We start from the raw sequence: 23772 nt of genomic DNA on the forward strand, positions 1-23772 counted from the left end.
GCAAAAGTACAGCCTGTCTGAAGTACAGATACTAGTGTTTAAAAATACTCCAGGAAAGTACAGAAAATTCTACTTTCTTATTCTACCCACCTCTGCTCCTACTGCACACCTCAGCCAATCATCTGCTTTCTCTGAGAGACAGAGTGAAGCTCTGACCTCCTCTAAACGTCTCCATCAGCACGCTCAAATCAAACCTCACATCTGAGGAGCTCTTTCTCAGCATGAAGCCACCTCTGCTCATCGTCACCTCTCTTCCTGTCCTAGCTTCAGCAGCTGATCAGCTGCATCCTCTGCAGTTACTCCAGCTCTGCACATCAGAGCATCAGCATCACATCGTTGAACATTAGCATCTAATTCAGCTGTTTCTGCGACTGATGAAAGGCATCCTGTGACTTCTATGATTCCTTGATCTTTGTAATCACTCCACAAACAGGTCACTGATGAATATTTCAGGAACTGTCAAACTTCTACTTCCTGTGACACATGACCTTTGCAGAACCAAACAGCTTCATGTTAGCATGCTGACATGCTAAACTGAGATCATGATGCCAAAAGTAGCTACACAGTTAGCATTTAGCATCCACGTGTCATTCAGAGTACAGCCTCAGCGATTTATTTTTAAACGAGCAGCTCGGCAGCAGCTTACATAATTAAGACAAACACAAATAAAATGCGAGCAAAGGACTTAAGTGCATGTCTTTGAAAGCATTTCTCTGCGATAACACAAATGTGGCCTTTCTTCCTGTGTAATTACCGAGGACTTCAGCCACAAACAATAGAAGAGGGAGTTCAGTGCAATTTTCAAGTTTAATGCATTTCCGAGTTATCAGATTTATTTTGTAAATTGCCTGCGAACGTTGTAGCAGATGCATAACACACAACACCATTTCCATTCCTTTAACTGGAAATGTGGTTTTGTGTGAAACGATAACGTCCCCGTGCTTCGAATGTGCTTCTGTCAGAGCTGATATGAATTACGCCAGAATTCTTTGAGAAGTTCTGAATAGCTTTTCCCGGACAAATAGACAATATTCCCATCCCTCTGAGTTAATTATCATATAAAAAGCCCCATCCACTGATAATCTAACTGCACCGGGAATGTGCTTTGAGGAAAACGTTATTACGTTTCAGAAATGTGAAATTCCACGGCTGATTAGACCAAACACTCGTTTGTCTCGTCACGATTCACAGTGCACTTTTCCACTGTGCAAAACACTATTGAGAATGAGACATGAAAGACTTTCTTTGATACGTTTATCGTGCTGTAGACCTGCTGTTCTGTCATACACAGGAAGCAGCTGTTTGCATTTGAAGTGCAAATTTGGTATCGCACACGGAAAGTCTGGATAATCGTGGTTTCCAGATTTAGCTGTTTAATGTTTATCTCGTCCTTATCTTCCATCGTGGTATCAGAACACATAAAGTTAGTGCAAAGTCTGACAGAAAGGAAGAGACACCCCCCACCCTCAGTCGTATCCATATTTGCTCGTGCTGCGGTCTGACCTGGTGCGCGCATCCCGTATCCTCCTCCCAGTATCTTATCAAAGCTCTGGCAGACTTTGCTGGGCCTGACATCAGAGAGAATGAGACCACAGAACATCTCGCCGGGGAAACGAGGTGCCTCAGTGACACAAATTCTTCCTTCTGCACACGGTAATCAGCAGAATGCATCCTTGGTTTCCGGTCCCACTCCAGTATCGTTTCACGAAGAGCAAAAATGATTTGAATCAATATTCAAGTGATTTTATTGCCTTGTAACTACAATCCATCATTCCTTTGGGAAAAGTGCTGTTTGCAAAGGGCGGTGTGGCAGCTATGTGCACGTATGTGTGCTGCTGAGCTGAAAAGCTAAAGAGAAAAACAAGCAAGCCAAGGGGCAAGTAGGAGTCAGCCCACTTTCTGAGTTTTGATTAAAAATGCTCTGCTCCCTCTGTAGGCTATGGCACATTTGTTGTTGTTTCCTCCTCACTTTGTGTGATTTATGGCACTGAAATTCCTCGTCCACTGCCCTCTGCAGACTCATCCTGCTTGTGGAACCAGTTCGCCTGCTCCAAGAACAAGTGCATTGCCAAGCAGTGGCTGTGCGACGGCGAGAACGACTGTGAGGACGGCCTGGATGAGAGCGTGCAGATCTGTGGTTAGTGCCCTTTCAGCTGTCGTGCAAAGTCTGATGTTGCTATAAAAGGTCACATTCGCCGGATCGCATTACAGCGCCGTGGCTTCACGTGGTCCTGTAGCCGAGCTGGAAATGAATGTAGAGAATGAAACAATCTTAATGAGGCAACAAATGAGACTGCGGGCGTTTCTGATAATTCGAGCGAGCACTGAGGCAAATAGATTTTTCATCACTGAGGCCCCGGAGACATAACTATTTCAATGGGCAAATGAGATGTGTATGTAATGAATTTTACAATAAAATGAAACGAATACTACCGCAATAAAGAGACAGGAATTGCTGTGAGCACCGGTTGTATAATTTGGTTGTAATGGAGTGTCAAGGAAGAAACGGTCCACAGGCTCCTCACTTACAATTACTGTCCAAAGCAAGATCTGCATTCAGCTGTACGCGGCTAATTGAACGACTGTATTTACCTTTGTCTCATTGCTGACGTGCATCATTTATGCACCAAAGCACAGTCAGGATGTTGTTTCTGCACAGCGATGGGTCGAGTTTACTGGGGTCAGAACTGAGTATCAGTTGAAAGCGTTTCCAAGGTAACATCCAAACTAAACCTAAGATGTCCGCTTCTGATTGGATGCACTCTTTTAAAAGTGCGTCTGTGTTTTGCTCTCAGGCACGGTGACGTGTGCTCCGGGGCTGTTCAGCTGCCCCGGCTCTTATGCCTGTGTTCCAAAACGCTGGCTGTGTGACGGGGAGAGAGACTGTCCTGATGGGAGTGACGAACTTTCCGCTGCTGGCTGTGGTAAATTCTTCAGAACTAATTCTTTCAAAGAACGAAGCTTCAAGTCGACGCGTGTTTGCACGCTGTCATTTTGTTGCAACTTATTTTGTCCCACAGCAAATTAAAGAACCCACCAACCAAACGCCCACTGCTAATCTCTGCGTAACATTTATGTTCAGAGCAAACATGTGAAGCAGTGGTTAATAGATTAGGATTGTTCAGTTTCAGCCTGTTTTATCTGCATTCAGACGTTTGATTAGCCCCAGACGTGATGTCATCTGCTCAGAGTGCTGCATGTTTGGTTTTACAGTGTTTATCCACAGATTTGCAATTTAACTAATTTCTTTTAATGCATCAGCACCCAACAACACATGCGATGACAGCTCGTTTCGCTGCCGCAACAAAGCGTGCATCCCCCAGCGATTCGTCTGTGACCACGATAACGACTGTGGAGACGGATCTGATGAGTCGGTGGAATGTGGCAAGTAGATTTATCTTGTTTTTCATTTTTCTTATATTCACTATCACGGTGCTCGTGCTGAAAGCTGCACCAGGCAAGTTCCATAACAGTATTTTATACATTAAATGTGTTATATGAATAATGTAAAAGAATAAATATTAATAGTTTCATTTATACAGCATCAAATCACAACAACAGTCGCCTCAAGGTGCTTTATATTCTAAGGTCGACCCTACAATAACACATACAGAGAAAAACCCAACAATCAAATGACCCCCTATGAGCAGCACTTTGGCGACAGTGGGAAGGAAAAACTCCTCAGGCTCAGGAAGGGGCGGGGCCAGCTCAGACTCTGTAAGATTACAGCAGGGTCTTTCCAGGATGAAGCAACTTGAGGCGACTCTTGGTGTAGGAGCCTACATGCAGTTTAATTTGAAATGCATGCTTTTATTTTGATAGTGCGGCAGAAACAGGAAGTTGGGGGACAGTGGAGCCACGTAGTTTTTTGACCTCGAAATCTCTCTTCATCCATTTTGAATTGAGCTTTACGTTTGCATAATTTGGAGTTCTGTTGCTGTGGACCTGTTTGGACTTTAAAGAAACTACATCGAGGACTGTTGTCTATTTAAGCTACGGCTCCATTCGCAGGAAACCTACACTTGGTGTCGTTTGGTGCTACGTAAATAAAACTGAATTGATTCTTTTGTAATGCAGCAGTTGTGTTGATGTGATACTTGTAACTACACTGCACTGTTTATCATCACCAAACCACTTACTGTATTTCAGCAAGGCGTCTGAGTGACCGTCTTATTAATGTAAAGTAGCAGGAAGTTTAAAAAAGGCCCAAAGGCAGCGAGCAGAAAGTCAGCGTCGGCCTGTGAATCACATCCTGTCCTTGTATGTTGGGCTGCTTTCAAACACGTGCACGACGTTCTGTGTTTATTAGCTTCGCTGCAGCTTTGACTGTTTGTCTCGCAGAGGGGGGGTTCTCTGTGGCAGCCGTGGTTTATGATTACCGGCTGATGAAACGTGTGCATTTAGTGTAGAGATGTTGGCCAACGCAGCTGAATGCCATTACGCCTCCAGATCACCATGCTAATGACATTATGAACCATAGTCGTGGAAATCTCGCTTTTGCAGCTTGATTTGACAGAACTGATTTGGATTCAGCTAAAGATGCGCCCTAATCTGAAACGATGTCGCTGCCACCTGCAGTAAGAGAGCGGCTGTCTTTCTCTTTCTTCAGTCTATCGTTCCTGTGGGTCAGAGGAATTTCGCTGTGGGGACGGGCGCTGTCTTCTCAGCTCTCAGTGGGAGTGCGATGGCTACGCGGACTGTCCCGACCACTCTGACGAACTGCCTCTGAACCTTAAATGTCTGGCTGCAGGTAAGACTGCTGTTTGGCTCTCAGCTGGACTCTCGTCAGTGCCATCAGCAGCACCAATCACCCAGGAAGCTGGTGCGTATATATGCTGCAAACAAAAACGGCGCTGCATCCCGGAGAGATTTACTTAAAGGGATTAATCTCCCAGGATCCCAGGTTCAAGTCATTCCTCGCCTTCACGGAGGAATTGCAGGGCGCTCTGCCTTCACACCCATGTCTTGCTCTTTTCAGGAAGCTTGTGCAATGGCTCCTTCTTCATGTGTTCCAACGGACGCTGCATTTCCCAGGGGAACCTTTGCGATGGCAAAGACGACTGCGGGGACCGATCGGACGAGAGGAACTGCAATGTGAACGAATGCTTGAACCGCAGAGTCAGCGGGTGTACGCAGGACTGCCAGGACCTTCCTGTAGGCTATAAGGTAAGTGTCCAGTGGGCATCACCGATGATAAAGACCAGCAAACCAAAATCAGTTTGCAATTCATGCAAAGCAGCCTAAAAATGAGTCTCAGGGTTTCATCTGCATCTGGAACCATGAGTCACGCTATAAGGTGCCAAACACTGTGACCTACATTTTAAGCACTTGCATAAATTCCAATTCAGCAGCAGGTGAAATATGGAGCTGATATTAGCAGTGGTGGACCTGAATGATTAATGGCCGATAATAAATCAAGGCTAACTTTGCACTTCATTACACAGATAAAGATGGGTGGGAGTATATACAGCACACGCTGCCTCTCACTTTTTGAATAACCTTGAAAACTGTAAGGTGAGCTTAATGATTTGCCAACACCTGCTCCCTCACTGCACTCTGCGGTTCTACGGTACCTGGCAATGGTGCGGGGGTCAAAGTTCAAGGCCACACCCCCGGAGTGTTTTGGTGCCTTTGCCCGTTGTCGTTCTGCGGCGGTTTTATCGCTTCCTCTCTGAATTTTCTTCTCCTGCTCTTCCTCGTGATGGTGGTTTACAAAGAGGCTGGAAGCACAGGAAGCATCTCCTGATCGCAGCAGGGGCAGAGCTGCACGTCGATGCGGACCCTTAGCTCATCCATTTGTGGCCTGAACAGGAAGATCAGCAGAAAGGCCCTCAAGGTTATAACTTTGGATAAGAAAGGGATTTGCAGCGGCTCCAGAGCAGCTGATTCAAGCACTTTCAGTTATTTTGTGGGGTCCTCGGTCACTGGAGTGCAGTTTTTAAGCTGAGGAACAGTACGTCTAAATCATGGCTTAGATGCCAACTTCTGTTTGGTGCTTGGTTTGGGTGCTTTTTGCTGACCTGCATTACACTGAGGCCCAGAGATACATGGTTTGTTACTGCCAGCTGCTCTAAAATTGCTTTGATGTTGCTTTAATAACAAAGCTGTCTCTCTGACACAAGTTAACATGTTAATAATTTGTCTGACTGCAGCAGAGGAAGCGTCGCGACAGCTCGACTGAGGCTTTTTGTTTCCTGCGCTCATGATCAAAACTCTTTGTTTCTGCTTTTGTGATCAGTGTAAATGCTGGCCTGGTTTCTATCTGAAGGACGATGGCAGGACTTGTGTGGATGTTGACGAGTGCTCCACGACGCTTCCTTGCAGCCAGCGCTGCATAAACACGTACGGCTCCTACAAATGCCTGTGTGTGGATGGCTACGAAGCCTTGGAGCGTAATCCTAACACGTGCAAGGCTCTGTCAGGTAAGTCAGATTTTTTTAAGTTTCTCAGGTTTGCTCAGCGTGCAGAAGCCCTCTAACGATGCATGTTCCTCATTTTAGCTGAAGAGCCCTTTCTCATTATGGCAGACCACCACGAGATCCGCAAATTGAGTGTGGATGGCTCAAATTACACCATCCTGAAACAGGTAAGTGATACGTGCATGTTACTCTTGGATAGAGGATCATTAGATATTAGAGGCAGGCTACAGATAATCATCCTGTTCTTTTTTGTGCTTGAATGTCCGCTAACCCTGTTGGACTGATACCTTTACAGAGAGAAGTCCATAGTAACACAATAGAAATAATTTTTGGTGCTTTGTTTGCCTTTAATCAGTCTGTGCTGTCCAGGGGTTGCACCCTAATGACCCTGTAACGCTGTTGCCCCATCGTGCATTATTTTACATAATAAGATTGAAACTGTCTGCTGCTGTGTAATGTTCTACAGCTGCAATGACACTAAGATGGTAACGTTTAATGATCTAATATGTGCGTTAACACAGTTTGATGATTTATTCTGAACACTTTTGTGTCACCTGGTTGAACCAGATTGAGTTTGTGCACAGGTGAAACTTTATTCTCTGAACTTTAGCATCAAACCTACACATGATGCACAAACCTCTCTAACTTATTTTCTCGGTATTTGGTGTCCACCTTGACCTTCCAACCTCCCATAAAGGCAGAGGACAGTTGGTAGTTCTGATTGGCGATGAGAGAAATCGCCCAGGGGACCGGAGGAAACACTATTTCAGCCATGCTGAGGTCTCATCTCTGCTGCTTCGGGCGAAGCTTAAATCTGACTGTTGAGCATCACAAATGTTTAACTGTGATTCACTGTAAATCACCTGACAGCCGTCCGAGGGTCTGCTGTCACGCTCCTATTAACCTCTTGACTCGCTGTATTCTGCTGATTGCACTGCTGTTCTCATTAGCCACGGCTCGCTTTAATCACAGCCTGTTATCGGCAGCTGACCTGATTTCACTTCACCACACCCTCACGTACCCGGATTTTATAAAAATGTTGTTTTTTTACATCCGTGTTGTGTAAAATCTGATCATTTGTAAAACATCTAAACAACATAATTAAATGTAAATACAGAGAAACATTTCCTGTTATTGTACATGTATAGTGAAATAAATCATATTAATAGTACAGTATAATAAATGTTATAGTACTGTGTTGCATAGAGAATAATCTAATTAATATAGTGCAATTGTGTTCGTTCCTCTCTTGTACTATGAAAGATGCCGGCTTTTGTCACAGGTCTGCCCCTCTTTGCACTGTGTGGTTACAGGAGCTCTGCTTTATTCAATATTTGAACAACCCGGAGGATTATTGGCAGGCCTGCTTAATTCAGGTTGAGTCACTGTTCTCTGTCAGAAAAATTCAAGAGGCTACATCGAGCCTGAGTTAAAATCTAAACAGCAGAAGTAAAACAACACTAAATTGTTATATTTACAGTTAGAAATTTACCAGTTTTTGTCGTTGGCAGAGGAGATACGTCTGCAGAGAGAGAGTCAGGGGGTCAGGGTTTAGTGTTCGTCTAGTTTCTGTCTCCTATGTCTCCTTGTCTTTGTAGGTTCCCCTTGTGTCTCTCTTCTCTGTGTCCCTCATCCTCTCTCTGTCTCTTGTGTCAAGCTTGCATGTCCCAGTTTACGTCTCTCCATGTTTCCTGTTTTATTTTGAAAGTCTTGTCGTTCCATGTTCAGTGTGTTTAGTTTTGCTTCGCCTGTGGCATCATGTTCATTTGTGTTGGACTGACTAATAATAACCCCAGAAGCATTATCTCATAAGTAATCAGACTCATTTTTATTTTGAAAATCTAAATATATCTGAAATAAGAAAAGTTTTCATGAATGTCTCCGTGTCTACACAATGTTTATGCTGGAAAAGCAGCAGGATTATTTCCCCATTATATCAAATCCCCTTATTTACCAAACAGTATTCAGAATCGGACATTATATAATCCATACACGTTTAACTATGTGCAAGTCTGCTCTCACAACACACATAAAACTATTCAAGCTCACAAACGGTCTGTGGTTAACACTAAACCTCTGAGCTCTGTGAAAATACTCGATTTGCTGCAAAATTGATGCAACATAATTTTGCTCAGACGAGTTTTAAGCAGTTTTATACAGTCATGTTGTACATTCGCTTTCAGTTATGTTTTCCCTCAAATTCATCAACAATCGTGGAACAGAATGAAAGAGTCATCTTTAAAGTTTTATTTCATGTTTGAAGAATCCATTACGAGTGCTGGATTCTGCAGCGTCTGCAGGGAAACGGAGGGAAAATGCAGCGGCGGTGGAAGCGCTGATAAAGTGGCGTGCAGGCTTCATCTCTATAGCTGGTGTTTAGAGTGAGAAAGGTCCCCCCAGGACGCTTTGGCACCTGTCTGTGAGGGTGTTGATGGTCTGATGAAGATGTCTCGTTTCTCCTGTCAGATTGTCTGACATCTTTCCTCAGCACCCACAGTGTGAGACAGCGGGGTGGGGGCACTTGTTTGGCGAGCAGCTCTGTGTGACTGACAGAGGGGTCCTGTGAGCGTGACAGAGGAGGAGAGCACTTCCATCTTCTGTTTTGATAGACTGCAACGTGGTCTCGACTCACTTATCCAAAGCTTTGTGTGGTTGAAAGTACTGGAACCTATGGGAACATAAATCGATATCACAGTAAAATCACATCGATGCTGGAGAAATCGAGCATTTCAAGCTGAGCCGTTCTCGGTAAACGAAACCTCATTTCCTGTCTTTGTGTGATTCTCAGGGCCTCTACAACATCATCCATCTGGATTTTGATTACAAGAAAGAATTTATCTACTGGGTGGACTCAACCAGGCCGAGTGGTCGAAAGATCAACAGGATGCGCCTGAACGGGAGCGACCTGAAGGTACCGCGGACCTCCGGCGCTGACTGTGCCACGCAGCGCCTCGTAGCACCCTGTCAAACATCCATTTGCTCCACCTGCTCCAACCCTTTGTTAACTTCTTTTTCTCTCTTTCTGCTGTGCCGAGTTCTCTCTCAATGATCCATTTAAGCCATCAGCAACCTTTCTCTATTTGGAAGATGAGTCATTGCATGTTGCTTAAGTGGCTCATTATCACTGCTAAGATGATGCTGGTTATTTTTTATCCTTAGCAGCGTTTTTCTTTTTCTGTCAGCACTCGATGACCTGTTTGTTTAACAGAAATTAATGCATGTTAGTGATAATGGGAATATCATCAGTGGCTTTTAGATGAATGCAGCGGGCGTAATGATACAATGGAGTTTTTTGTGTCATGGCCGAGGTTTCGCGCGGGCCACGAGATTGAAGTCCGCACAATGGACACTGGGATTTAAGCAGAACACCCGCTGAGCGCCCCGTGCCACTTCTCATTAAAATAACTGCGTGGGGCATTAGGCTTATTCAGCTCAATTACTTTCACTCTGTGAGCTTGAGCCACTGCCACCGCTTAGCAAGAGGACAAAGTGTCTGAGACACAGATACAGGAGCGTCTCACATCAGGTTAATTAAAAGAGTCACTGATATCCAGTCCTCATAGTAACGGTTGGCCACACGAGGAGGGCGAGACTGTTGAGCAGAAGCTTTTTCTGTGGTTTTCTCTGCTTTTCAGAGATGTTTGCATTGCTTTGCTTTATTAGAACATTTCAGATTTTGGAGCTGCTGCTGCTGCACGCTGCTGCACTTACACATGCATGCATTTGATGGCAAATAGAAAAGTGCAGCTGTGACATTAATTGTTGGTTTGCATAGAGTTGAAGGATCATTTCTCTGCATTCACCTCCTATAGCATAAGTAGAGCAAGTCATCACTGCTGAACTGCTTTTAACAGTGTTGCGCCCTGTTACACACTGCAGTACTGACTCAATAAAACATCTGTAGATATGCCGCAGTTTAACATCAGGCATGATTTTCCTCACACAGCTCACACACCGTGAAGATTTATATCAACTACTGTGGCTTTCTTAAGAAGCACTAGTTTCACAGAGTCTATGGGAGGTGATGTGGTGCAGAGCAGGTGATACCAGGACCCCGAGCCCCATTAAATATGCAACCGTTAGGTACACCGAGTACACCGAGTACACCGAGTACACTGTTCTCTGAACAAACACAAAGCCGGGCTGTGAACTCATCAAGGCCATAATAAAGGAAGCACGTTTTAAAGCCATCATACTTGCTGGATGTCCTAATTTTGCAGATTCTATCACCTTCTGAAATGAATACAGTGATGTATGTGCAGGTCATTTAAAAGCCCATCAGTGTTCTGTAGCTGCAGATATGCACTTTCTGTTTTGTTCATTAAACTCAGATTCTGCTGCCCGTTAATGATGCTGCATTTCTCAGTCAAACACTCAAACAAATCTGTCCTACTAACCACAATAGCACTAATTTTACTTCTGGATGTGTACAGTTGTTAAATACAATAGAACAGTTTAATGTGTCCTGAAGAAGAGGAGGATGAAGCCTTTCTGAGGGCAAATATCTCCCTATTGTGGAAGGGCGTGTGAGGGATTTAGGAAATGGCTTCTTAGTGGCACAATTCTTCTTTCTATTTCTATTAAATCTGACAGCACCGACCTATCAATAGTGCGCGCCAGTTCAGCTGAAATCCAATATATTTCTTGACATTCATCCATGAAAGAAAATGTTAATGACTTCTAAGATATGCGCCAGACAAACCTATGCACCGAAATTAATTCTTCTCAATCTCTGCTCCCAGATAGTCCACAGAACAGCGGTTCCCAGTGCCTTAGCCGTGGACTGGATCGGAAAAAATCTGTACTGGTGCGACGCAGAAAAGAAAACGATGGAAGTGTCCAAAGCCAACGGGCTCTACCCTACGGTGCTGATCAGCTCGGGCCTCAAGAACCCGACAGATCTCGCTCTGGACCCCCAGACGGGGTAAGCATGTGGTGGCTGCACTTTAATGCGTCCCTGCTTAGAAGGATCGTCGCAGCTTCACAGAGATCCGCTCTCACGTCTTCAGTTAGGCTCTTTTATGATCTCACATTAAGTTGAAATTGGAAGATGCATTTGTGTCTTGCACACCCGCTTTTTTGTTCTCCTGTTGAATGTAATTATTGATTATTCTTTATCTGAATCTTTGTAAAACCCTTTTATGGCCGTCATTCATCACCGTGTGCGCTACGCTACCACGCCAATAGAAGCTGCTGCCTCATGACAGCAGCTCTTTGAACCGTGCTCTCCTTCTGACCAGGTACATCTTCTGGGTAGACTGCTGCGATCCTCCTCACATCGGGCGCATCGGCATGGACGGCCGAGGGCAGACGGTTATCATTGACACAGAGATCTACAGCCCCACAGCTCTCACCATCGATTACACCAACAAGAGGCTCTACTGGGCCGACGACAACCACATCCTGTTTGCCACCATGGATGGCGCCCAGAGACGCAAAGGTGAGACGAAGGTGTCGCTCGGTTAAAGAACAGCTGCTTATCTTCTCAATGAAAGTTAAATGAGGAGATTGTTGTCACTGGTATGTGATCATTATTCACACTGTGTTACATGAGTGCAGCTGTTACAGGATTAGCGGCACCGCGGTTGCTATGCAGAGTAGGACAGAGTGTAATTGAGGTCCGCTGTGGTTATTCGTCCCGTTCCAGTGTCCTACGATCACATCCAGGGAGTAATGGCGCTGACTTTGTTTGAGGACTTTGTCTACTGGACTGACGGGAAGTCCAAATCTCTGCGACGTGCTCACAAGACAACCGGCGCTCAAGGGATCGAGCTCCTCAACTCCTGGCAAGCCATCAAATCCATCAAGGTCTACCACTCCCTGCGCCAGCCCGAAGGTATGAAGTCCATCTGGCGCTCGTGTTCGTTCTGTCCTCCGGTTTGAACTCGCTCACGTGCTTCTGTCTCCTCTGTAGTTCCCAAGCACCAGTGTCAGATTGCGAATGGAGGATGCAGCCACCTGTGTCTCCTGTCCCCCGGCGGGGAACACAAATGTGCCTGTCCCACGAATTTTTATTTGGCGGCCGACAACAAAACCTGCCTCTCCAACTGCACGTCCAGTCAGGTGAGCGTTACTCTTCCCTCCTCCTCCTTCTGTCCTGATCAGGATTTTCCCCTGAAGACAAATTGCTTGAGCGTCGTAAGCTTCCCTCGTGCACCTCGGGGCCGAGGAAACGTCTGCTTTGAAGCGCCGACTGTTCGCGCTGACTTTAAACTCTGTGTTTTGCTTTTGAAAGTTCCGCTGCGGCACAGACGAGTGCATCCCTTTCTGGTGGAAGTGCGACACCGTGGACGACTGTGGGGACGGCTCCGACGAGCCCGCCGACTGCCGTGAGTGCCGTGCTGTTTCAAGGTTGCTTTAGAGCCGCACTAAACCAGAGGAAGCCAGCCTCATTATTTTAGTGAGCTTTGAGCAATAGCAACATTGATTTGGCCATAAGGACACTCGGGTCACAGAGCCTGCTACAGTTAAGCTGCTACTGTTTATAGACTGAACCGTGTTTCCTCAACAGCTGAATTCAAATGTCAGCCTGGGCGTTTTCAGTGCGGCACCGGCCTTTGTGCTCTTCCACCCTTCATCTGTGACGGCGAGAACGACTGCGGCGACAACACGGACGAAGCCAACTGTGGTGAGGATGGAAACGGCGCTCCCGTGTCGCTCGTTACCTGGCAGCATTGTTTCCTTTGTGTGTTTGGCTGCTACTTATTAGCACTGAAATAATGACTTAATCAGGTGATTAGTTTAGTCGGTCACCAGAAAATGAGCTAAAACTGTTGTGATAAATCACTCGTTATTCGTTAACAGCACTTTCAGGCCTCTGCTGCGTTCAGCCTCACAGTGTTTGTGTTTGTCATTGTTGACAAACTGTCACCATCAGCTCGTGTCGTTTTATAGACGTAATCATTAATAAAATCACTCTTTTTTTAGTCTTTGCTTCATAATCAAAGCTGTTTTGATAAACTGACCTGTTGTCTGCTGAGTTACTGCCACTCAGTCTGAAACTGACTTCTTGCTTCTTTCTTTGCTCTAATTCAGAGACGTACATCTGCCTGTCGGGCCAGTTCAAGTGCACGGGCAAACAGAAGTGCATCCCTCTTAACCTGCGCTGCAACGGCCAGGACGACTGCGGCGACGGAGAGGACGAGACAGACTGCCGTGAGCGTCATTACGTTTAGACTCATTGTCTTGAATGGCTTAATCAGGATGTTAGACTGGGGGAAGCTTACATGCATCCCTCACTTGACCAGCGTCCTAACGCTGCAGAAACAAGCTGAAAAACAAGACGGTTTAAGGACTTTGGCGTCTCTGGTTTAGAGGTATAATCTAACTGATTAAAAAAATCACTTTTTCCAGTGCAGTTAGTGCGTTTCTGTGCTTGGACAGAATATATGAAGCCGTTAACTTTACATAGTCTTCATTAAGTATTCCACAGACAACCCTTGTTATGACCTGTTTCTGTGGAAAGAGATTAGATATTGAATCACGCAGAGGATAAGAAGAGATTTTCTCTGCAGTGATGTAACTCATCAGAATATCATACCCTATTCAACTCTTTCAGATTGCCACATTTGTCTTGCATGTGATTGCAGGAGGGGGTGGAGGGGGGAGAAATGCAAGACAGTCAGGAGGAGAAAGAGAGACTTAATGAAAGTGAAGCTAATTACTTTCAGGCCTTAGACTTCCAGCGTGATTGGATGTGGTTTTGAATACTCTTTTGTGAGGAACGTGACACCGCTGATATTAAAATGCCGTTTGAAACAATGTCAGGCTCTGTAACAAGAGGCGGCTGCTACCTCGCTAGATTCAAAATGTGTGTGAAGGAGATGTTATTGAAGCACTACATTTTTTTCCTTTTCTGCAGCTTCTTCTACAAATATAATATCGTAAGATGTCTGGATTACTTTCTCCTTTTCACACGACTTCATTCCCTCCGTAGCTGAAAGCACCTGCTCCCCAGACCAGTTCCAGTGCAAAGCCTCCATGCACTGCATTTCCAAACTGTGGGTTTGTGACGAGGACCCTGACTGTGCAGATGGGTCGGACGAGGCGGACTGCGGTGAGTTAACCGCAGTTTTTCACTCGGCCTCGCTCGCTCTCACTCGCTGCTTCTAGTTGTTTTTTAACTCGGGCCGAGCGAGAAAGACGCCGTCCCCGTTGTTAGTAAGAGCTGAGCTTCACGACCTCGGCGTGCCGACGTTACACTTGAATATCAGCTCACAATTACAAAATCAAAGTGGGTGTGTTGTCAGTGGCGCGCTGGAAGCCCAGGGCAGGGCCGGGGCAGGTAAATGCAGCGCTGTGAAATCTGCATGACGTGCCTTTGAAAAGAGGAAATAAATGAAAAACCAGAAACGGTGCTTCTGAAATTATCGAAGATTAAACATTTGCTTCCTCGTGACAGATGATGAAAGCTGACAGCTGCTCTTTTAGCCGCGTTTTGTCTGCACTCGAATGCATCTTTCTTATTCATCTCATCGCTTTTGTCTCTGAATCTTAATCAATCACGACTCGTCTCCCTTTTGAGGGAAATGATAATCAGTTCTCATCAAGCTTCTAATTTAATTTGCAGATCTGAAAGGACGGCGTTGTGTTCCGCTTTAAACCGCGAGCGAATAATAGATGTCAATAAAACGACAAAATAAAATCTTTGCTGTCCTATAAACTTGAAATTGAGCTACTGTCAATCTGTCAAATGCCGTCCTGGGAACAGTTCCCTGTAAACGCTGTGATATTTTCCAGACCTCATGGTGACCTCATGAAACAGGCGTTGCTGCTGTCTGCAGAGCGTTACAGGGGATTTACGGTGACCTGCATTTACGCTGCTGGAGTTTTGTGCTCATTCAGGATGGCTTTGTGCTGACAGTAGTGCGTCACTACTTGGAGTAATGCCTAAAATGCAAATTCTCCATTTAACTTGTTCACCTATCAGCCAGTATTCACTTTGATTTCACTGTAAAAATATGTGAGAGGAGGAATTGTCTGTGATGATCTATAAATTCCTGCACAGCTGCTTTGTGATGCATGAAAAGCTTCTCATTCACTGCTGCAGCAGCGTCCATCGGGCCATCTGCAGGCAGCTGGACGCGTCGTGATTGTAGCAGGGCCTCGGTGTCGTTACGCACAACCGTCTGTGTTTACCTTTATTAAATTATGTGCAAATGACAGCAGCCTGCTACAAAGCTCAGCAGCACACACAGCAGAGATGCCTCGCTCGTGGCTGCATACATATACAAGTTAAATAAAACTGCACCATCTGCCTCTGGCTGCAGCTCTGAAACGTTGCGCGTTGCATCATTTCCTGCGTTAGTCGTCATCAGGTGCCGTCGCCCTGCGATGACACAGGTGATCGTCCTGGATGAGAGTGAGCAGCGCTCTGCTTATCCTCCTCTTCGTCGTGCCTTCGTGCTTCGACGCGCGACGCCTCAAACGTCTCCGCAGCGGATTGTAATTACACTTTGTTTCATTTCCAGCTTCCCTGCTTTTCATGTCAGCTTGAGGCACCCTGAAGTAACGCCCAATTAATGTTTTGCCACTTTGTATACGTCACTGATGGCTTTAGCCTCTCAGCCTCCTGAGCACTTTTCACCACTTCGGAGCGTGGTGGGCTCCATCAGCAGCTAATGTAATTTCACTTTGAATTACTGAGACTTTTTAAGGAAGTTTTGCTTGTTAACTTGGTAATGAGCTCCGACTTAACAAGGAAATATAAAAAAATATTGCTTCTTTTCCTCGTGTCACATCTTTTATATGCTGTAAGTGACTGAGCCGCTTCCTAATGAACGTCTGCCTCGTGTCCTCTGCTGCTGCACTCAGCTTTCCCTCCTGATTCTCTCCTCCTGCTGTCGTGTTGGAAAGAGATCCAGGCAGAATGTGCCACCCTCCTCTTTTTACACATCTCTTCCCTAACTGATAACAGCGTTACCTTGGCCATTATCCCTGATGGTGTCTGCACAGAAATGACTTTTTAAAAAGGAGCTCTCGGTTTGACTTTGGAAAGCCATTCTGAGGAAGCATCAGTGGAGGAAATGTCAGCGCATCTGTTCCTCTTTTAAAAATAAATGCAGCTATTTTGAGTAATTTTTGCTCTGGCCATTAAGGGTTAACGGCGAGACGTCTGCTTTCATTTCAGGCTCAAACTCTCGGCCCTCCATCGTTTCTGAACTGCGAGCTGCGTTCATATCGACGAACGCACACAGTCGTCCCAAAAACCAACAAAAAAGTAAATGAAAGAAGAGTCGACACTCGGTTAAACTCTCAAAGGCTGTTTATTGCATGTGTGGGAGGCATTTTAAGCCTACACCTCTGAACTGCTTCCCTATCTTTGAATATTTCAGCGACTGCCTGCTGAGACGTTTCGTGACGACAACCCGTGGATCCGTTTCCTGCTCTGGTGAAACGAGTGTTTGTATCTGTCGAAGCTTCTGACAGATCCAAACATATCAGAGTTAGTCGTGGCTCGCGTTACGTCTCAGAGGAAGTGAAACACGGCGAGTTCGGTTTCCGACTAAAGCCGCATCGTTCGGCAGCTGTCGCCGGTGTTTTCTCACAGAACGTTCGGTTTTGCCAACTTCCTGTCACACGTTTGTTGGGATCGGTGGCACAGTCGGGTACGCTCGCCTCTTGAGTGTGCACCGTGTTTTGAACTCGGCGTCGGGAAACCCTGAGGAAGCCGTGATTGCAGGTTGAAAATGTGATAGCGAGCGCAGTATTAATATTCATGCTCTTTGAAGCCATTTTCATCTTAGTGTTTGTTTGCTCCTGATGGAAAAGATGAAAAGACCTGCGGACCTCATGAATTCCGCTGCGAGAATAACAACTGCATCCCCGACCACTGGAGGTGCGACAGCCAGAACGACTGTGGAGACAACTCGGACGAGGAGAACTGCAGTGAGTACCTGACTACAGTTCTTCTAGTTTCACAGCTAAGATCGTGAACATTTACAGAATAGTAACTTAATGTTAAAGCTGTAGCTCTGACTCCTTGTTGAACGCAGCAGAAATAACTGAGAAGCTAAGTGAGCCTGAACGCTAACAGCTGAGCTGTGCTTTCAGGTGTGCCAGAGATCAAAATGAAAGCGTGCAATGCAAAGATGTCCCCTCCTTTGAATGAAAGCATGACTGTGTGGTTACTCAGTCTGCTCCGTGTTGGTATAAATCATGGCTTTGATGTCAACTACTTTTTTTGGATGTCAGAAGAAGAATTATGGCGATGCTGGAAAAGCCTACAGAAGCATTTCTAAAGACCCGAGTGTTCATCAATCCATATTAGCTCCAACTGTCTCCTCATGGCAGAGTTTCAAGAGTACTCTGGCTAGTAGCAGGCTGCCTGCAAAGATCATACCGACAGCACAACATGCACGCTGGAAACTTGTGAGAAAGACATCAAGAGAAACATCAGAATACCTGCAGACAGTCCTACAGGTATTAAATCTTTATCCCGTTATGAGGAAACAATAAAGGAAACGACAGAGCCATGAAGGAACCTCAGGCACATCTAAAGTTCCCAAAAGGACAGAGCTGGAGAGGCAGTGTTCTTCAGGCAGGTCACACAGGAAGCTGCGATTAAAGTTTAAAACAAAGAAAACGCCGCACAAATAATCAAATCTGACCTGTGGAGCAGGTTTGTGGGCAGCTTTGCTTCCTGATGACCTGGAAATGTTACGATCATCGAGAAGCTTGAAGGAGTTTTGTAATCCACGAGAGGAGCGACTCGAATGAGCAGGACGCTGAGCGGACGGACCGCTCACATCTCTCAGAGGTCATCCATCACCAGCAGCGGTTTTAAAGCTTTGTTTTAAATTGCAAAATGGAAATGTGTTGAGGACGTTGTGCTCTCACAGTCAGCTGTGCAGGTTCATCGATCTCCGTCTGTAATCTAAGACTACATTTCTCTGAGGGTGAGAGCACGCTTTTTATTTTTTATTATCAAGGTGAACTTAATGACACGAGAGCTGGTCGCCCATCCAGCTCTCGTGTGGTCTGCTGCCACTGGGGCTTGACCTTAACCCGAGGTGTCGTGGAACGACCTGTCCTCATCCTTCGCTGTGTGGATCGTAGATTTAGAGGATCCAGACGCAGGAGGCAGAGAACTCAGCGCTCACAAAACTCCCAGAAGCACAAAGTCCGAAAACACAATAAACATTATAATCCAGAAAGAGTAAACTCTCACAGCCTGGGATCAAATCCAAAGAAAGGCACAGAGACTTGCACAAACACCAAGCAGCACATGCAGAGAATGCAACCAAGCACAAAGAAAAGGCAGGGCTATATATCCTGAGGGTAACTGGGACAGTGACACCTGTAGAGAGCTATTTGGGACCAGTACACCAGTACCAGCTGTCTGTACTGGAGCCTCATGTGAGGTCAGAGGTAGGGCTGCTTGATTATGGCAAAAATGATAATCACGATTATTTTCACTGAAATTGAGATCTCGATTATTTGACGATATTTATTTAACAATAACAATGTGTTGAATAATGACTTTAAAAAATAATATAAAATAGTGCAAATACTGATAACAGTGCAAATGTTTGCAATATAAGAAACAAATGAAAAATGTAAACATCTGTGTTTAGTGAGCTTTGCAGTGTTGCTCTGTGGTGCAGCTACACTGTAGCAAAGTTTACACACTGTGTCTACTTGATCCACGTCTGACTGAGCCCATAATGTTTCCACACCACTCAAGTTTTTTACCTCTCATTTCAACCAACGGCAGTCACTCTCCTCTCCAAATAACTACTGCTGAGCTTTCCCAGCTTCCCTCGGGTCCTCTTAATCAGCGGTCCCCAACCCCCGGGCCTCGGACCGGTACCGGTCCGTGAGTCGTTTGGTACCGGGCCACGAGAGTTGAGGCTCAGGTGTGAAATGTCTGGTTTTCAGGGTTTTTATCGGTTCTCAGCGTTATTTTGTTATCGTTTTTATCGTTTACTCGGTTTTCCTGGGTCTTTCCACGTGTGTTATGAATAAATCTTCTTTTTTCGGTACCGGCACTAGTTTTATTTTGTTGTATTTATCCGCGACACCTTAAAGGCCGTGAAAATATTGTCGGGCATAAACCGGTCCGTGGCACAAAAAAGGTTGGAGACCGCTGCTCTTAATTGTTGTGACGCGTGTTCGAAATGCAGAGAGGTGCGCTCGATTTGCCACACGGAGCAGCGCGAGAGTAACGCACGAGGGAGGGGCTAATAATCGGCTCAGTCATTTTTAATGATCGTTGAAAGCCCAGATCGTAATCGAGATTACAATTCGATTAATTGAGCAGCCCTAGTCAGAGGTCGTTTGAATCCCAGAGGGTCAGAAGAAATGCAGTTCTCTGAGGACAGCTGACTGCTGCTCCCGGCGACTCAGCCACACCTCTCTGCAACACACACACATGCAAACCATCCAGGCCCATCTGAGGAAAGCTCTGTGCTGTTTCTCTGTGAGCCACACGTTCTTTCTTCTTTTGACTTGTTTGGATATTCATCATCACTTTTGGGAGAAAACTTTTTATTTCCGTTTGAAATGATGCCGGAAACCCAGCTTGTTAAATTTCCTGGTGTCTGCCTGCGTGAGGGGAAGGCTTTTGTCTGCACATTAGACGTGCGCCTTTGCTGAGTGTGCATAATGTGTGCGATTTATTAGATGCTTATTCTCCAAACCTATTAATGTCACTTAAAATGCAAATAAAAGCCAGTCAAGTGTTGGACGGTGCAGAATTAAACAGGTGGACTCAGAGACAATAGAGAGGCTGCAAATCAGATTTTGCTGCAATGCCTGCTGGGAGTCTGGGTTACAGCACAGCTCGTAACGCACACCAGAGTTAGCTAAGAGTCCACGATAACGGGGGGAGGCCCAGGCGGAGGATGTGATGCAGCTGTTTAGCTGCGTCCTAATATCGTCCTCGGGGACAGACTTGCACTAAACGGCAAATACAAGATTGTTGGCTTCAGAGAGCTGCTCTGCTTGTTGTCAGCGTAGAAATGAATGCATTTACATCTTGATCAGCCAGTTCATCCACTTCTAATACAAAATGACTCTAATTAGATAAAACGGCGGTTTTGCCGAGGCATTAGCGTGTGATCCTAAACACGCAGCGTTTGGCTGATGACAGTTTGCTGAGAGTGACGCTGGGAAAGAATCACATGGTTGATTTTGTGTCTTCTTCCTACTCAGAGCCCGTCACCTGTAACCACAAGGACTTTGCCTGTGCCAACGGAGACTGCATCTCCTCCCGATTCCGCTGCGACGGAGACTACGACTGCTTGGATAATTCAGATGAGGTTCATATTAACCTTATGCTATGAAACATTCATGTATTTAGTTTGTTTTTCTTTTTGTTGTTCATAAAATGAGGAAACAACAGACATTGGTTTTATTCTGAGCGACCAACAACCTAATACAGGAAGTCAGGATCAGCTGTTAAAAAAGTGCTAACCCTGATGCTGTGGGTGTTGCCCAGCAGGCAGTGCAACGCTGATACACCTGGTTATATTCTGATCACTATTAAGCATAATTAACTGTCAGCACAGTCACATATTAATTATGAATTTAACCATTCAAACCTATATATATACAAACCTAAACCATGGGCTGTTGACACATTCCTGTGGCCACCCACACACATCAAGGTCAAACTTGGTCTGCATCTACACACACAAACTCATCTACATTTAACACACTAATCACAACTATACTTTGATTGTATCTCAGCAAAGATGGAAAAGCTCACTTTTAGCACAGAAGGCTGGATGTTCAGACGATTTTGTCACAGGTTGAGGCAGACTGTGTGGAGAGTGGATCCAAATGCAGATGAAACAAAGCGTGCAAACAGACTTAATATTAACTGAAAGCAGCAGGTAAACAATAACCTAAAATAAGCTAAATATAAAAACCCTAGAACAAGAACAGGAACCTAGAAACCTGAAGACCTGACATGTGTCTGTAAACCCGGGAACAAAGCAGGCGATCGAGCGAGGAACGAGTGTAAACACACACAGGAGGTGATGAAGGGAAACAGCTGATTAGAACAAACATAATGACGCCACAGGGGAGTGAAACTAAACACCACGAACATGGGACACCAGACCTCTTCAAAATAAAACAGGAAACGTAATGAGATACAGACATGACAACACAACATGACAACATAAGACACGCAGACATGAAACACGTCTAAGAAACAATGACCCGTAACAGCAACCTCGGCATAATAGAAATTAAACATAAACCATAAACATCAAAATATGTAAAAACTCAAAACGCTGAGTCAGATGAAGCCGATCGTTGGGAGACGTGAACCCATCTCTGTCCCGCCGCTCTCGACATTAGAAACGGACTAATGTGTCAATATTTGTAAATGAATAATCACGCTGTTTTAGGCTAAACTGCATCGGTCAGTTACATATTTATAAAGTTACTAGAAGTTTATATCATTTGTTTTAATGGACTTTTATGGTGCGAGCGTATGAGGACTGATCCTCTGTTCACTTTTATTTCCAGCTGTAGTTTTGTTTGCCGCCTGGTTTACTGCTGTGACTCTAAACGGATGCCACCAGTGAAACCTTTATTATTACGCAGCAATAACATCTGGTAGTCATTAATTATTAACCACATATATGGAGTACGTGCGCCTTCAGAGCGTGCTAATCAGCCATGCATCAAACGTAGTTTTAGCACAAAAACCACTGAAATCAATAAACACACGTTTACTGTATTATTTACCTTAATAGTGTAATTACACCAGGCGTTATTAATTATCAGTTCATTGTTTGTAAATATAGTAAAATATGAACACACTGAATTTGAATTAATTATCAGTTCATGTATAACAGTCATTATAAATTGAGCTGCTAACAAGGCGTGAGTGGTCCCTATGCATCATATCAGTGCTAATGCTGTCAAATGATGCGGGTCAATAATAAGTAACATAAAAATTACAGGTCACATAAATGTGCTATTGTAGACACACACAAAAGGACACAGAGGCTTAACGCGTACAAATCACAGTGTACATGAGCCAAATTATAGCATATGGATAGTGTAATTTAGTCTGCAATTGATCCCTGGAAAATGTCTGTCACTATCTGAGCGTGCAGCACAAGCACGCATTAAATATCCAAATTGGAAAAGAGAACTGAAATTAGATGGCTATATTGGCGCCTGCAAAGAAAATAATCCCATTGTGGGCATAATTCACCGCGCTGATCCAAATCTCCTCGTCATGGTCGCTATATTCCAAAACAATGCTGGACAGGAAGCATCGCCACGATGAATTGTTGCACCTTCAAGTACATTAGTGCGTGAAAAGCCTCGTATTCGTTTCCTTTTGTAAATCCTAATCCTCCCCGTGCCTTTCAGCAGCACAAAGACGGCCTGTTTTGTCCATAAAGATGCTTCAAAGCCTCAAATTTCTGTTATAATTTTACACTCTTGTAATGTGTGAAGAACTTAAATGTGGCTTTATCTGGCATTTCATGGCGTAAAGAGATTTTTGTGGGATTCATATAAAAATGCTCCATCAGTGATAACGATGCATAATTCAAGGACAAAGCCTTGTTATTACCATTCATTATTCGTGTTAATTTATTGCTCTGTTCAACATTTGCACAGCAATTTTTACATATAATCCTCCTCCATGCAAACCAGTGCAACCCTAATTAACCCTTTATTATGTGGCTCCCCGGCACCAGCTTTGTGGGTCAGTGCAGTCAAATAGTTTGAGGAGAGAAAGTTTCCCTTCAATCAGCAGTTATTATTAAAGTCAGTCATTCACAGGAGCCACCTGTGTTTACGTAGAAGAACAATGCTGGCTGCATTCATGCTGGATTCAATGCATCATGAAGTTTAGCTGCTTTTAAGAAAAGTGCATGCATCTATTTTCAGTCCCATTGGGATAAAACTCTGAGGCTTTATTTCTGTTTTTATTTATTTCTCATTCGGAGAGGCTGCCGGCTGCTTTGGAATCAATGTAAATCATTTTTTAAACGCTATTTGAAATACTTTCTAAAAACCTCGTCACCTGTTGGTCCCTTTCAAGCCTCACTGAGCACCAGACTTTGCTCTGGAAATAGTATTTAACAGCGGTTACATCGTTAGTTTGTAATGGACTGCATTTATACAGCTTTGTATTCGTATCGATCACTTAAAGTGCTCTGCACTATAAACCACATGCACATTTAAACAGCTCTTCTCTGAAACCACACGTGTAGTCCTCACTCTGTGCTCACAGACACAGATTGAAGACGCGCTTCGCCTCCTGAGCCACAGCGTGCACGTGGCGGCGGGGGCGCTGCGCGGTTCCAGCAGTGTAGGTCGGCTTGTGTTAGAACAACGGTTGCGTTCATGTGACCGTTTGTCAGCCCTTCGCTGCGTT

At 44.9% G+C, this 23772-nt stretch overlaps 1 protein-coding gene across 1 annotated transcript in view; it reads left to right on the forward strand.

The window, feature by feature from the left end:
- The window catches only part of lrp1bb (low density lipoprotein receptor-related protein 1Bb), a 259062-nt gene that overhangs the window by 204674 nt on the left and 30616 nt on the right, over positions 1-23772 (forward strand). Inside the window, exons 51-68 of the mRNA XM_026144138.2 lie at positions 2018-2137; positions 2796-2924; positions 3262-3384; positions 4610-4750; positions 4979-5166; positions 6239-6422; positions 6501-6586; positions 9208-9330; positions 11162-11343; positions 11660-11859; positions 12067-12255; positions 12334-12482; positions 12655-12748; positions 12931-13047; positions 13455-13574; positions 14356-14475; positions 17190-17306; positions 20574-20680. Of these exons, the coding sequence (XP_025999923.2) occupies positions 2018-2137; positions 2796-2924; positions 3262-3384; positions 4610-4750; positions 4979-5166; positions 6239-6422; positions 6501-6586; positions 9208-9330; positions 11162-11343; positions 11660-11859; positions 12067-12255; positions 12334-12482; positions 12655-12748; positions 12931-13047; positions 13455-13574; positions 14356-14475; positions 17190-17306; positions 20574-20680 (2489 nt within the window). The remainder of the gene's footprint in view (positions 1-2017; positions 2138-2795; positions 2925-3261; positions 3385-4609; positions 4751-4978; positions 5167-6238; positions 6423-6500; positions 6587-9207; positions 9331-11161; positions 11344-11659; positions 11860-12066; positions 12256-12333; positions 12483-12654; positions 12749-12930; positions 13048-13454; positions 13575-14355; positions 14476-17189; positions 17307-20573; positions 20681-23772) is intronic.

This window comes from Astatotilapia calliptera, chromosome 16 (assembly GCF_964374335.1).
Source record: "Astatotilapia calliptera chromosome 16, fAstCal68.1, whole genome shotgun sequence".
In the NCBI taxonomy this organism is placed as follows: Eukaryota; Metazoa; Chordata; class Actinopteri; order Cichliformes; family Cichlidae; genus Astatotilapia; species Astatotilapia calliptera.